This window comes from Ictalurus punctatus, chromosome 16 (genome assembly GCF_001660625.3).
Source record: "Ictalurus punctatus breed USDA103 chromosome 16, Coco_2.0, whole genome shotgun sequence".
Lineage (NCBI taxonomy): Eukaryota > Metazoa > Chordata > Actinopteri > Siluriformes > Ictaluridae > Ictalurus > Ictalurus punctatus.
The window spans coordinates 22405290-22421663 of record NC_030431.2 but is presented as its reverse complement, the minus strand read 5'-3'; the positions used below and the strand labels follow the sequence as shown (position 1 = coordinate 22421663).

Sequence of the window (16374 nt, the reverse complement as noted above, 5' to 3'; positions counted from 1 at the left end):
TATATTTAAGGCTTTTAAGACCATATGCTTTGCCTTTTTTTTTATTTATTTTTTTACATGAATGTACATTAATGTATTTAATAACTGCACAGTGTTACGGTTTCTATTCATATTAGTGTTGTCTGATCCAAAATCACACTCATTTATTATCATCCTCATCATAACAACAAAAAAAGTGCCATTACAGAGTCATTACAAAAAATTAGTCATCACAGAGCATGCATTAGCATGTTAGCTGAGTGTTCATTAAGTGATTTATTAAGTTTTTGCAAATCATCTTCCAAATGGCTTCATGGAACAAAGGGTAAGAAGAATTTGGTGCTGGAGCCATACTGTTTTAAAACTTTTAGTAAGAATGAATGTACACAGTGTCGTCTTCGATTGAACCAGAGGTTTTAGTCGGGTTTAATGAGGAAGCAAACCCCAAAAGACTCAGCACCAGTTTTTATGTAATTCAGTAATGCTATTTTTGTGCTTCTGCTCTCTTGATTCGATCATAAACCGTAATTAATTTCATCTTCACAATCACTTTCCAGCAGCACCACATGGAAGACTTGGATCTACAAGATTAATTATCTCATATGTACACTTTTCATAATCATATTCAATGATGCATCCTTTAGTCGTGCCCGTTGGCCATCTGTAAAATAAACAGAAATAGACATAATGAGAAAAGATAGAATCTTATAAAAAATTTGTCTTAATTACAATAAATTATATTGAAAAGAGGATCGTTATTATCAGAAAAATGTAGAAAGACCACGTTCATCGTGTTTTCCCCCAACCTGATTAGGGAAGCAATATAACAATTGTGGGCATGCTGTTATAGGAAAGTAATCAACGATGGGGTAGTGTGATGTTCCCTCATGCAATCATGTTACTGTGTCACTGTGACCACCCCAAAGTGGATTATTTTCCTACAAGAGTATGTTCCAAAGGGTTTTTATTCTTCTTATAACAGTAATTTGCCAAAGATAATATATTTGCCAAAGATGTATATATATATATATATATATATATATATATATATATATATATATATATATATATATATATATATATATATATATAAACATTATTAAAGAATGACACATTGTGCAGTTTATCCATTTATGGTTATGTGTTATGTGCAATTTCCATGGGGGAAAAAATATGTTTTGATTCATCTTGTTGCAGGAAACACTCATGTCTTATTTATTTTTTTCTTTTTTGTTTTTTTAAAATTGTATTATTTGAAGATATATTACAAAATATAGGCACATTTTCAAACAATGCAGGGGTATAATTTTGCCTCAGCTACTGTATATATGCACTATATACTATCAATTTTCCCTGTACACCACGGGCATTTTCTTTTTTTTTTCCCTCCTTTTTTTCTGTTTTCTAAACTCGCTTATGAGTGCTGTGTTTTAAAAAAAAACAAGGATAAAATTCGATCACTTGCTAATAAACTTCACACTTTGGTTGGAGCTTGATCATTACTGGCATGGAAGTACATATTTTGCATCTAAGAGTGTTTTATGTTGTATATTTACCCATGACAGCACGAAAGGCTATTGGCGTTGCACGAGCACTTTACACACTCGCTGTTTGTCCACCTGGATCCGACCGGGTGCAATGTCTCATCCACGGGATCCAGACAGTGAGTCGCTCCTATTGTATGTTGGTAAAATAAAGAAGAGTGTTCAGTAAAGCTGCCATAAGATTACTGTTAGTGGTAATGTGCCTTACTCCAACAGTGTCCTTGATAAGTATACAGTTGCCTAGCACAGGGGTATTCAACTAATATTTGTAAAAGTTCAGCTATTTAATATTACATGATTACAAAAGCCTGGATAAGCGACTATCATGACTGAACGATTGAAACAGTGACCTGGAAAATGCTCGATCATTACTGAATAGTTCCTTGCTATTCAAAGTGCCTATGCTTTCTTTCCTAGTATCTCTTTACATTACCATTTTTTAAACAAGCCCAGTTGTCACTTTTCTAATCAGACCAGAGAGAGCTGGCTAATGAAAATTCTATAAAATATATAATAATTATGAAAAAAATCTGTGTTTGCATGTGTGTGTGTGTGTGTGTGTGTGGGTGTGTGTGTGTGTGTGTGTGTTTATGTCTAAACATCTACCTGGATTGTTTCTCCCAGACCAGCAGGCAGCATGGCTCACATGGACAAGAGCAAGCAGGACAAACCCCACGAACACTGACCTCTTCAACATGGACTTTGGAACCAAAAAGCAAATAAACAATTTGAACTCAACTCCATTTGGAGAACTTGAACACATTTCAGATTTCTTTGGCTTTTAATTTTCATTGAACAAACTGTTTATTCTCGCACAGAAGATCACGGTAAACTCCCATAATCCACCAACGGGTCAAAATTTACAGATTATATATCCTGACCCTTATTTATCCACTATTTAATTTTGTACTGAAATTAGTTTGAAAACAAACATACAAACCTACATGACCTTTTCCCACATTTTGTTGTGTTACAACTGGAATTGAAAAGGACTTAAACTGAATTAAATGTCATGAATCATGCCACAAAGTATCCTGTAATATTGAAGTAGAGGGTACAATCCATATCCATCCATCAATTTTGCATGCAACTTATCCTAACGAGGGTCACAGGTCACCTGGAGCCTATCCCAATGTCAACGTCAATCAGATTACAATGCATGTCAACCCCCGAAGCACAGGAAGAGCATGCAAACCCTGCACACACAGAGGGCAGAGCCAGGATGCGAACCCCCAACCCCAAAGGTGCGAGGCAACCATGCTAACCTCTGCGCCACCGTGCCTACAATCTATATATTTTCCCCAAAATATTTTTCAAAATTGTATAAGTTTTTATTAAAACTTAAACACATAAGTACTCATTCTCATTAGCACTAAAACGTTTCACTGCTCTTACTAAATAAGTCATTATAGTTACTGTAATGTCTCCTAATATTATTGTGTATTGTAGATAATATACATATGTATAAAATATAATACGAAGCTTGGGTCAACTGAAAACCTTTAAAGTGTGATATAAATGACAGAAACAGTAGAAAAAACATGTTGTTGCAAAAGTAAAAATTTAACATTACTCCACTGTTTTTAATAGCTTCTTTTACTGCTATCTTAAACCTGATAAACACCTATTTGTGACATCTATTTGCAATAATCAGTGGGGGAAAAAAGTTGTCATTTGACTCACCCTTGTATATAAAATAATGTCTGCGCATAATTGAACTGTAATGTAAATGGGAGTGTATGCAAAACAGTATCTGGTCACAGATATTTTTGCCAGTGGGTAATTTCTTTAACCTTTCTTTGACATTTATCATAAACAATATTTGTGATTATACAGAAGATATTTTTATATAAACCATGATTATCCTTAAAAGATAAACAACTCCATTGCATTGCAGGTAATGTTAATGAAACCTATGAGGAACAACACAGATAATGATGACTCAATTTGGGAATTATGTTGGACAGTGAACTCACCATTTTTTCACGATGGGATGCGCTGATGTATTGAAATCTATGACCTAAAGCAGATGATTGGCTTTATATAGGACAGAAAGAGGGCTTATGACGTTATGACCATCAGACACACTGACAGTAAACACTACGGTGCAAAGGTACACCTCTCAAATTTACACGGACAACAAATCTGACCCAAACAGAAAAGCAGGACTTTTCACCATGAGCTTCATAACGCCCCTTTACACTCGCACAGACAAATTCTCCATTCTGATTGGTCAAAATATATTGATTTATTATTTTTTTTAACAGCAGCTCTGAGAGGAGTTGCAGCTGCAAGGCAAATAACAGGTTCATAATAATGTGCTCATTCTAATTATATAGCTTTTTTTTTATTATATAATTACAAACTGGCTAGAAGACTAGGAGCAACTGATGTGATATTCAAATTTTATACTTAATCTTTGCATTTTTGACTGTGTGTACGTATATATATATATATATATATATATATATATATATATATATATATATATATATATATATATATATATATATATATATATATGAGTGAAAATTGTCTTCATTGTTCAACCTTTTGATCTTTTGTTAAAAACAATCACAAAAATCCTCTGCTCTCATGGTAATCAAACAATTGCAAACAAAACACAGGTTTATATATAAAAAAAGTTAAATATAGGTGTACAACAAGTATTTGCACCCTTTTAGCCAATACTTTGTGCTAGCTCCCTTTGCAAAGATGACAGCTCTGAGTCTTCTCCTATAACACCTGATGAGGTTGGAGAATACATGGCGAGGGATCTGAGAGCGTTCCTCCATACAGAATCTCTCCAGATCCTTCACATTTCGAGGTCCACACTGGTGGACTCTCCTCTCCTGCTCACCCCACAGGTTTTCTATGGGGTTCAGGTCAGGGGACTGGGATGGCCATGGCAGGACCTTGATTTTGTGGTCAGTAAACAATTTTTGTGTTGATTTTGATGTGTGTTTTGTATCATTGTCCTGCTGGAAGTTCCAACCACGGCCCATTTGAAGCTTTCTGGCAGAGGCAGTCAGGTTTTCATTTAATATCTGTTGATATTTGATAGAGTCCATGATGCCATGTATCCTAACAAAATGTCCAAGTTCTCTGGCAGAAAAACAGTCCCAAAACATTAAAGATCTACCTCCATATTTAACCGTGGGCAGGAGGTACTTTTCCATATGGCTACCTCTCTGTGTGCGCCAAAATCACCTCTGGTGTTTATTACCAAAAAGCTCTATTTTGGTTTCATCTGACCATAGAATCCGATCCCATTTTTTAATGTTCCAGTAGTGTCTGGCAAACTGAAGTTTGTTTGTGGATGAGAGTAGAGGCTTTTATCTTGAAACCCTTCCAAACAACTTGTGGTGATGTAGGTGACTTCGGATTGTAGTTTTGGAGACTTTCTGACCCCAAGACGCAACTAACTTCTGCAATTCTCCAGCTGACATCCTTGGAGATTTTTTGGCCACTCGAACCATCCTCTTCACAATGTGTTTAGACACACATCCTCTTCCAGGTTGATTCATAACATTTCCACTTGACTGGAACTTCTTAATTATTGCCCTGATAGTGGAGATGGGCATTTTCAGTGCTTATACTATTTTCTTATAGCCACTTCCCATTTTGTGAAGCTCAACAACCTTTCGCCGCACATCACAGCTATATTCCTTGGTCTTATCCATTGTTATGAATGACTAAGGAAATTTGGCCTATGTGTCACCTCATATTTAGACCCCTGTGAAACAGGAACCCACATAGCACTTTTTGCAGCCTAGCTCCGGTCCACACAACCAATTCTCCCTCGACCCAAATGCTGCAAAGAATGATGGCCCATAGAAGGCCCAGATTCAGTTTACAAACAACATAGACCATAACTGGCTCAAATGCCCACCGATTAAAAGCCCATACATGGCCTTGCACTGGGCCAGAGCAAGTTTCAATACTGGAATCCCAGTCTTAACCATATCAATACAAGCCTGTAACCACAAACCCCAAAACTGAGACACAGCTCAGCCTCATCTTGCACAAATCAGGAGAATGAATAAGTCACAAGAAAGCTAAATTTTCAGTGGCATTGGTAGCTCAGTTAAAAAAAATCTGATCCCTCAGATGTCATTGTCTTAAAAACCCTCATGAATCTGTAATGGATATCCTGACATGGCCTCGGGAATACTTTGGTAAACCTTTGTCAATCGACACCATTCGCCGCTGCTTCCACAGATGCAATTAAGACTTTACTGTGCAAAGCAGAAGCCGTACATCAACACTGTCCAGAAGCGCCGTCGACTTCTCTGGGCTCGCTCTCATCTGAGATGTACAGTGGCACAGTGGGTCAGTGTCTGTCATGGTATGTGTGCGTATCAGTGCCCATGGCATGGGTAACTTGCACATCTGTGAGGGCAGCATTAATGCAGAAATTTATGCATACATTTTTCAGCAACATACGCTGCCATCCAGTGCAGGACAATGCCAAACCACATTCTCCCTGGATTATGAGCGCATGGTTGCATAAGCAGAGAGTGCGGGTGCTAGCATGGCCTGCTGCAGTCCTGACCTGTCTCTGATTGAGAATGTGTGGCACATTATGAAGCGCAAAATAAGGCAACGAAGGCCGTATACAGATGCACAGCTGAAGAAATGCATAATGGACGAATATTTATGTACATGTGCTTTTTTTGTTTTTTTAAAAATATTTTTAATAAATTTGCAAAAATTTCAAACAAACTTCTTTCATGTTGTTATTATGGGGTGTTGTTTGTATAATTTTGAGGGAAATAATGAATTTAATCTATTTTGGAATAAGGCTGTAACATAACAAAATGTGGGAAAAGTGAAGCTCTGTGAATACTTTCCGGATGCACTGTATCATGATACATATCATGTATCGTAGAAATGCCTTCAAGAATCAGGACCTGATACAGCATTGCCCACCACTACTTTGCTGTTTCTTTGTAAAGTTACAGTCTGCTTTTTCTTTTGTCTTATTACCTTCATGAGAGTAACTACAGATATACCACAGATAGTTTACAGGAACTAAAATCATTGCAATTTGAGATGGAGTCCTTTTCTTTTTTAAAAAAAAAATCTTTCTTGTACTTTTACTTTCATACTCTGAAATGTAAATTTTGTGAGAGTACTTATTAAGATAAGTACTTGTACTGTCAGTTGAGAAAAGAAAAAAAAATCAGGCACTTTCACACTTTTTGGAGTTGAATGACATATCCAGTATTATATTTAAACATCTGGATTGGAGTTTCCTTGATCAAGGCCACTGAACTCTGAGTGGGTGGATTAATGAGGAAAATAAAAACAATTCTAGCGAGTCATACTTCATGAAACACTGATGTCTGCATACAGAGGCTGAGCATATTCTGCAGCAGAAAAGAAAAAGTAAAATGGCAGCATCAGCAAAACACCTTGGGTCAGCGTAGCAAAGAATTGCTGAGCAAGTGAATGTGTATGTTTAAAAAGTTGCAGAATGCTAATTTTACTCGATATTCACCAGATTTTTAAGGTCTAAGGTTCAATATTTTGATTGTAATATACACTTTTAACCCCCTAAACTCTCAGGAGCTGCTCATATTTTCCTCGTTATTGTAACAACATGATTTTCCTACTAGTTTCACTGTTGTTACTGAATAATTCAGGATAATGTGAGCTGTGTGTGCCAGCATCAGACATCAGTGGGACTGTGATCAATTACATAACTGAAATTCAGTCCGTTTGTTTTATTGTTATTTTGTGTCTTTGTGTGTTTCGTTTTCCAAAATTGTAAAGCAACTTTGTGTATGAGAAATATAAATGAAACTTAATTAAAAAAGATGATACAATTAGGTGGGTGGGTGGGTGGGTGGAATCAGAACCTTATTCGAGAAATCAGCATGATGTATACGTGAAAAACTAAAACACATGAAAAATTAGTATGTGAAACTAAATGAATCAAGTGTTGCCACCTCACAGCTCCATTAACTCAATCCTGAGCTCAGGTTACCGTCTGTGCGGAACTTCAGGTGTCTGTGTCTGTAGGGCTTTCGTCCTGGTTTCCTCCACATGTGAAAAACTGTGTGAAAAATAATATGCCAAGTGTGTAATTTTCCTTTGAAGGACAAACAGTGGAAGGTGTTTTCAGAGCCGGTGTGCAATGTGATCCTGTTTGAATAGTGGATGTAGTAAAAAACTAGGCATAGTTCGCACAGTTTCCAGAGAAAAACTTTGCACTTAGGCGACACGAACAACCTTGGTGGTAGGTAATAATTTGCTCAGAAAGGCACAGCCTTGATGATTTGCATGGCCCATCTCTGCCACCAGAATAAAAACATGCTGACCTATTTTTTTATTAAACCATCAAAATCCCATTTTCTCTGATTTCCATATCTTCTGCAAATGAAAACAAAGAAAGAATCGATTTCAAATTATTAAACGAATGTATATTTAAACCTTTTGAGACCATATGCTTTCCTTTTTTATATGAATGTACAGGATCGTGGGGCGCACGGTGGCTTAGTGGTTAGCACGTTCGCCTCACACCTCCAGGGTCTGGGGCTCGATTCCCGTCGGGAAAGTTTGCATGTTCTCACCTGTGCTGCGGAGGTTTCCTCCCGGTACTCCGGTTTCCTCCCCCAGTCCAAAGACATACATGCATGGTAGGCTGATTGGCGTGTCTAATGTGAGTGTGTATGTGATTGTGCCCTGCAATGGATCGGCACCCTGTCCAGGGTGTACCCCGCTTTGTGCCCGATGCTCCCTGAGTTAGGCTCCAGGTTCCCTGTGACTCTGAAGAAGGAGTAAGCGATAGAAGATGGATGGATGGATGGCACAGGATCGTATTTAGTAACTGTGTAGTTGTCACATCATGGAGGTAAAGACGGATGCAAATGCCGAATAACAGTTGAAATGTTTAATTGAGGTACAAACAAAACAAGACTTAAAAGAACCATGAGACCATGCCATGAGACAGAAGGATAATGCAAGATAAAAGTATATTGCAAACTTTGGCTATATATACACCTGGTTCTCATTACCATCAATGAGCTTCAGGTGCAGGTCTTCATGTGATGATGCAGTGACTGCTGGGAACTGTAGTCTTAGTCCTTTCCTGCTATTTACATGACAATACATGACAACCTAAACTAAAATCACACTCATTTATCATTCTCATCATAACAAAAAGTGCCATTACAAAAAATGAGTCATTATAGAGCATACCTTAGCATGTTCGCTGAGTGTTCATTAAGTGATTTATTCATTTTTGGCAAATCATCTTCCAAATGGCTCCAAGGAACAAAAGGTAAGAAGAATTTGTTGCTGCAGCCAACTTTTTGAGTACTACATGTTGGTCAGAATGAATGTACATACTGATTCTGGTTGTGAAAAGAATTTTTTTAATTCATAAGATTTGATTACTGATAAATTTAATCGTTAAACAGTTTATACACTTCACTGGGCTCAATTGGTATTCAGATCTTTCCCTCAGGTCATCTCCAGTTTCAGTAAATCATTTTACAGTACACACTGTTGTCTTTGATTGAACCAGAGGTTTTAGTCGGGTTTTCTTTGCAAGCAAACCCCAAAAGACTCAGCACTATTTTTTTTGTGTAATTCAGTAATGCAGGTTTTATTGTAGGTTATTTTTGTGCATCATTTACCCGAGTAAAGGAAAATCATCTGATGGCATTACTCACCATTATTGCCCCATCTGCCATATAGGAAGTTCCTGGACTTTTTTTCTTAATGGCTTTGTGAAGCCATCTTCCAATTATTCATCTTCATTACATGAGGGGGGGGAAAAAATCAGCTGCTTCAGAAAGAAAAGAAACTGTACAGGCCTACTGAGGTTTATCTTCAATATCATGCAAAACCTTGTCTGATTAATGAGTCTTTTGTTCAAACTTCCTGTAAGACCTTCTGTAACAGTGCTGTAACTTAATCACATTCCTAAGCCATTGTATCAGAACGTGGACTCTCTAAAGCTCCATCTGGAGAAAACAAAAAGTGTGATCTCCAGGGTGGACCGCATTAAGCTCCAAATAAGGAAGATAAGGATAGAAATGAAATTACTTAGGCAGCAGATAGAGGTGTCTAAAAATAAATGTAGGTAAAAGAAAGCATACCTTGGTCAATTGTGTTTGAATCTTGAAACTAGGTAAAAGAAAATGAAAGCTATACACAGAAATGGCTTATAAACTTAAATTTATAGGCAAACAAATAAATAAAATATTTACTTCTAAAAATTAGCATGTAAACAAATGCTTTTATATATGAGAAATCCACCAGGAGCAGCACAGTGGCTTGTAATTCCCAATTGTTTTATATGTTCTGTATTCAATTGTGCAGCATGTTGTCATGTAATGAAGTTTAGGATGGATGCAAGTGCAGTTAAGAGCTTTTATTGAACAGAATATAACCCAAAGGGCATGGCTAAATCAACAACAAAGACAAGCAAAGGTTAGCTGATTAGGCAAACAGACTAGAGCAGGTAAAGCAAATAATCAGTCAAGAGCAACACAGAATCACAACACAATAGATCGTCTTGTTAATGACAGAGACTAGATCAACTGACCTTTCACTTCTCAAAGGTCTAGTGAAATCTCTTTTAAAACATGGTGTGATTGGGAACAGGTGTGTGAGATTAGTCTTCTGGGGAAGGTGAACATAACCTCCGGGTACTCCGGTTTCCTCCCCCAGTCCAAAGACATGCATGGTAGGCTGATTGGCGTGTCCAAAGTGTCCGTAGTGTATGAATGTGTGTGTGAATGTGTACGTGATTGTGCCCTGCGATGGACTGGCACCCTGTCCAGGGTGTACCCCGCCTTGTGCCTGATGCTCCCTGGGATAGTCTCCAGGTTTATCCATGACCCTGAAAAGGATAAGTGGTATAGAAGATGGATGGATGGATGAATGATAGGGAGGTAAACTTTAAATCAATGTAATTTCTTCTTTCAGAAGTGAAACTCCTGTCTCAGTAGAGAGAGCTTGTGTTTTTGTGTTTTGGCTTTTTTTTTTTGTTGTATTTCTCTATTGTTGGAAAGCAAGTTGAAATTCTAAAAGTTGTAGCTTAAAATTGACTTCATGTCATATATTTTGAAATATCATTGACTGAATATGAAACTTGCTGGATAACAACTTTCCTTCAGTTATTTCTTTTATTCTAGTCAGGATCATTGGGGAAATTACTATTTTGTGTAGGTTTTGTAAAGTAGAACCAACCAAATTCATTACGAAATAAAGCAGATGGATATAATCAAAAATATTAACTGCAGGAACGAACATGATTGGTCAGAATTTCTTCAAGAGAAGACAGGAGTGGAGTTCACAAAACAGTCCAGTGTGCACTTTTACCTAAGACTTTTATTATAAGTGAGTTTGGAGTAAACACATTTTCCCCCCATAGTAAATGCTGTCCATCACACTTATGCTGCACATGGGGTGCATAGCAATTTGCTTGATTAAGTGTTTGCCCTTTCCTCATGTAAACATCCCGATCTTTATCAACATGACTCCTAAATCGATAAAGAAATTTTCTACCCTTTCGGAGTTCCTCCTTAATTTTAAAGGTTACTACATGTATTAGAAAAAAAGGTAGTCCTATTATGCGATGTGATGTGATGTGATGTGTATTGCTGAGACAGTGTTAGTGAATAAACTAAGGGTTATCAAAAGACAACACCTTTGTACCTTTGTGTCTCAAGTCTATATTGCTTTGACAAAGGAATAGCTAGGTCTGTTCTAAGTTTCGAACTGTAAATAAGTAAAAATTCCATACAGACCTTTTAGATCAGAGGAAAGACTACAAATTACACCGAATGTCTGCTGTGTCCTTTAGGAAAGGGCATGCACAAGCTGAAATAATGTGTAACACTTGACAACTGAATCAACTAAAGTAAACCTAGCACCAAACACACAAGTGCCAAAGCATAAGCTACTATAGTAACTGATCTAAACTCTCAACTAGATAAGGAATATATATATATATATATATATATATATATATATATATATATATATATATATATATATATATATATATATATATATATATATTATAGAGAGAGAGAGAGAGAGAGAGAGAGATTCCAAGAATTTTCATATTTATGAAAACCCTACAAGGTCGGAAAAACATTCATAATCCTATGAGCGCTCTTGTGTACATTTACATACAGTATAAAGAGACTCAATAATGTTACCCTGAATTAATCAGCTTCAAACTGTACAATTGTTTAGTTATCGGAAATGTATATAGAGCTTACATCATCACGAACGCAACTTGCACTTGTTCATGAAGTAAAGTAACCTACGCATGTGTTTTAGCTGATCATGACATCATTAGTTGCCACAACATGTGTACCATCAGTGGCAGGGGAACGTTGTGTGACATAGAAGAGGTCCACTCCTGCATATAATATGTGCACAATATAAATTCATCCTTTTGAGCTGTGAGCTTTGCTTTTTATGGCGTTTTGTGAGCATCGTTAAATGTAACTTGGCTGTGACATGAACATGCTTAGCAAGTTACAGTTGATTTATCAATATACACATGTGAGCATGAAGAAAATCAGCATTAGATACATTTTTGTAAATCTGACAGGAACTGTTATTTAATTTTAAGATCTAACACAATACTAAATACTCAAATATCCCAGTGTCTGGAACTCCGTGCCTGGAATTTTAACCTATTGCATCAACCTGGCTGCCCTGGTGTTACACATAAAGTATACTTTGGCACACATTATATTGATGTTTTCATGGTCAGTGCTCCAGCCCTCTTTCTGATACATTTATAATGACGTAGGTGTTGCTGGTTATAGATTTTGAAACATTTGAACATCTGTACTTGTTTGGAACAATGGTGAGTTTACCTTCCCAAATATTAGAAATTATTCCTAAAGAAATTTTCGTGCTATTTGTCCTGTTAATGCTTCGGTACATAAACATTTCATTTGCGTTTCTTGTATTGGAATTCTTCACTGCTTTGGAATCAATGTAAACATCCTTAAATGTCCTTTTTGGCTTTATAGTATATGTTTTATAATTCCAGATTGTGATATTTTCTGCTCTTCTACTTGGTAATGTGAAGAATAAAGATGGACAAATGTCATGAAAGTATTTTAAAGTTCATTATTAAGTTTAAAGCTGTCATCCAGAATGGCACGGTCTTACACATTAAAGAGTGAATCAAGTTAGAAATAATAACAAATGTAAAGAGTAAATAGCACTGATGTTAGTATGAAAGTAACCAGAGAGATATTTATATAATTCATCTGCTCATTTGCTTTCAAGTCCATGCTGAAGAGATCAGCGTTTGTGGGTTTTGTACTGTTTGCACTTGTTCCTTTGATCCATGCTGCCTGCTGGTCAGAGAGATTGAGATTAGGTAGATATACATATACACACACAATATATATATATATATATATATATATATATATATATATATATATATATATATATATATATATATATATATATATATATATATATACATATACACACACAATATATATATATATATATATATATATATATATATATATATATATATATATATATATATATATATATATATATGCACGCACACACACATGCACACATTATATATACACACAGATATACCCATGTCTATTGATCTTGTGTTGTTGTCTATTGATATATGTTTCTCTCTGTACTAGGTGTGAATCACTGTATTGATAAAACGGATAAAACATGGCACCTGGTCGGATCCAATTGGAGGAACAGCATGTGCGAAAAGTGCACATGCAGCACCTTCTCCTTGGACTGCTGTGACGGGTAACGAACCCAACATCAAACATAATACATGCATAATATATTAATGCATAAACCTCCATCATTACAGTGACAGTAGAAGAAGCAGTTTTATTTCTGTGTTATTTACTAAGGTCGTGTTCAAATCCCTGAAATTTTCGCTTTGAGAGCCACTCTAACGCTTAGACTTGGGGGTACAAATACAAGCTTGCCGTTTATTAGCAAACAATTCAAAATCACAAATCCACCAACCTCCAACATGAGCAGACAGGATCATGCAGGAAATCCAATATGCAAACACAGAGGGGCAGACAGGGGTCAGCTGCAGAAAAGAGTTTCAATAAAACCAATGGAACTCAAAGGAAACAAGGAACATGGATGTCTAAAGCAGGGGATATTCAATATTTTGATTCTAGGGACCCCTTTAGTAACACGAATCGAGGATGTGTTCAGAAGCAATCGCAGATATATAACATTTATTATAATAAACGAACAACAAAACATAGACACTAAGACAACTAGGCAAGATACTGTGGCATGAAACAAGACACGGGAACATGGAACACGGAAGTCTAAGACAACGAAAGTCAGAGAAACAGTGCAGACAATGACTATATATACACAAGAGTGCTCATTAACAGAACGTGAATCAGGTGAAGGTGGTCATGTGACATGTAGTGCAGTGGGTGATAGCAACTGGAGTCCAGAGTTTCCTGATACATGACATTTAGAAATAATAGTCAACATTATAATTGGATATAATCCAAATATTCAAATATTAGGCTCATATTTCAAATATGTAGGCTACAATAAACTTTTTGCTACGGTCATGGGAAAAAGAAAATACACCCTCCTTCAATTCTATGTTTGTATTTATCAGGGCCTAAATAACAATTGGGTGGTCCTCACCAGACACCTTTAAACAAACAAATAACTTCAGATGACAAACACACACACACACACACACACACACACACACACACACAATAGATTTCAATATGTGGTAATTATTTCCACCAAAAACAAACATTCAGAAACCACTTGAGAGAAAATAAGTACACCCTATAATTCAGTAACATGTAGAACCATCTTTAGCAACAATGACTTGAAGTGAACAGGTTTTTTTGTTTGTTTGTTTTTTTAAAACAAAACTTTTCTAGTGTTTATAACGTTTGGTATTTCGACCCTAATAAATAAAAACCTAGAATTGCAGGACATTGTGATTTATTTTTTCCATTGTTGTAATTATTGAAAACATTTTTATTCCTGAAATTTCCACCATCAGAAGACATTAAGTCCAAGTTAAAATTACTTACTCACTTTAAGAACCTCTGAACTAAGAACCAGGGGAAAACTTATATAACATTTAGAACAAGTTATTATAAACATCTTATTATAACCTGATTTGTCCTAACATCATAAATATGTCTATACTTTATTATTAAAATATACTATATGTTAAATATTTATTTATGATGCCAGGTCAGTTAACTAAGTTCCATGCATAAAGGTCACATGCCCATCTTATGCATGTGCTACTGCAGATTGAAAATGATAATAATCTTTTTTAAATGTTCACTAAAACTAGCTACGCATTATCTTACTATTAAAATAGACTTGCTAATGTTTCACCAAGGGGCTGTCAGTGGTGTACTGTAAGTTAGCTAAACATAAATAATTAGTTTGCTAGCAGTTCCATAAAAAATAAGGTATTAAATATAGCTAGTTGGCTAACATTACACAAGGAAGTATCTAAAAAAAAAAAAAAAAAAAGAAGCTAATTTCTGTAAAAAACACATTTGTCTTGCTCTTGTAAAGAAAGTGTGAGTATTACTCTATAGTAGCAGCATGCTAGCATTAAACATGGGTTATTTGTGTAGTTGTAGATGTGGAACTTCCTGCATTTTAGTCACAGCTCTCAGGCCATTTCATGGGCACTTTAAGTGATTATACTGTATATTGATGATATGGTTTCACTTTGTCTTAAACACTCTCTAAATGCATTATTGATATATAGTGTATAATCATAATATGAGACCTGTTTATTTTATCCAATGATTTTTGGTTTGTTTGTTTGTTTGTTTGTTTGTTATATGTTCATACTTAATCTGTTTATTTTACAGGTTCCCAACGCATGTGACTAAAGGATGCATCATAGCATATAATTTCCAAAAATGTACATATACATTAACCAGTATAGACCCAAGTGTTACATGTTACGTTATTGGAAAATAATGATCAAGAATTAAAGCACATCACGACATATACAGCCTGTGCAGTGCTGCTTAATCAGGCTAAACTGAACCAACAAAAAGCATTACTGAGTTAAACAAAAATCAGTTACTGAATCTTTCGTGCTGTTGTAAAATGGTTTGGTGAGACAGGAGATGAATTGTGGGGGGAAATAAGAATAAAAATATTGACATCCATTGGTCTCCCTACCTGGAATGAATTCCCCTCCATGTGCTGAGCATGTGTTTTTATTTAGGTCTCTCTCCATGCGCTTTTGTTTACATTCAGTCTTATCTCCACCCTCTGCCTAGTCGTTGGTTTATCTATCAATTGTGTATCATTCATTTTCAGGTGTTTTCCTGTTTCACTCTTGATTGGTTTGTCATGATATATCCTCTTGGGTCTCTGTGTTTTTGTAAAGTGTTGCCTCAAAAACTTGTAGATCTTCATCCGGTCTGGTGCCTAGACCAAGTTTGTCTGGCGCTTCGTCTGAATTGTTTCGGTACAGATTTGACCTAGATCCCAGAAACGTAAACGATGGCTCTGAAAGTTGATCGTATAATGCCACAAATACGCCTAATATAAAATGTGCTGAAAACTATAAAAACATACCAACATAGAAACATTTTAATCTTTAAGCATTTCCATGACTTTTGTGACTTATTTTAATTACATGTGTGGGTAGTACTGTAAAAACTAAGCTAATTTACCTACTGGGAAATCCAACAAGAAAGAGGAAACAAGATGCGGAGGTGAAAATTAAGCATGACAGTGGTAAGTGGTAAATACACCTAGGAACAAATGAAGGATGACAACTATAAGCCAAGAAGTCATTTATTGTTAGCTCCTCATTTTCGAT

General features: G+C 36.0%; 2 protein-coding genes across 2 annotated transcripts; one reads left to right on the top strand and one right to left on the bottom strand.

Moving 5' to 3' along the window:
- LOC108276526 (beta-microseminoprotein) lies at window positions 1–3638 on the bottom strand. Its single transcript, XM_017488272.3, has 4 exons — window positions 3500–3638; window positions 2130–2223; window positions 1536–1653; window positions 1–640 (listed from the first exon to the last, which is right to left on the bottom strand). Exons 1-4 carry the CDS (start codon window positions 3500–3502, stop codon window positions 526–528), a joined length of 330 nt encoding a protein of 109 aa, XP_017343761.1. The 5' UTR covers window positions 3503–3638; the 3' UTR covers window positions 1–525.
- An 8591-nt stretch (window positions 3639–12229) lies between these two features.
- Window positions 12230–15712, top strand: LOC108276536 (beta-microseminoprotein). Its single transcript, XM_017488288.3, has 4 exons — window positions 12230–12369; window positions 12801–12894; window positions 13190–13307; window positions 15407–15712. The coding sequence occupies exons 1-4, from the start codon at window positions 12367–12369 to the stop codon at window positions 15516–15518; spliced, it is 327 nt and encodes a 108-aa protein (XP_017343777.1). The 5' UTR covers window positions 12230–12366; the 3' UTR covers window positions 15519–15712.
- Window positions 15713–16374: the final 662 nt, after the last annotated feature.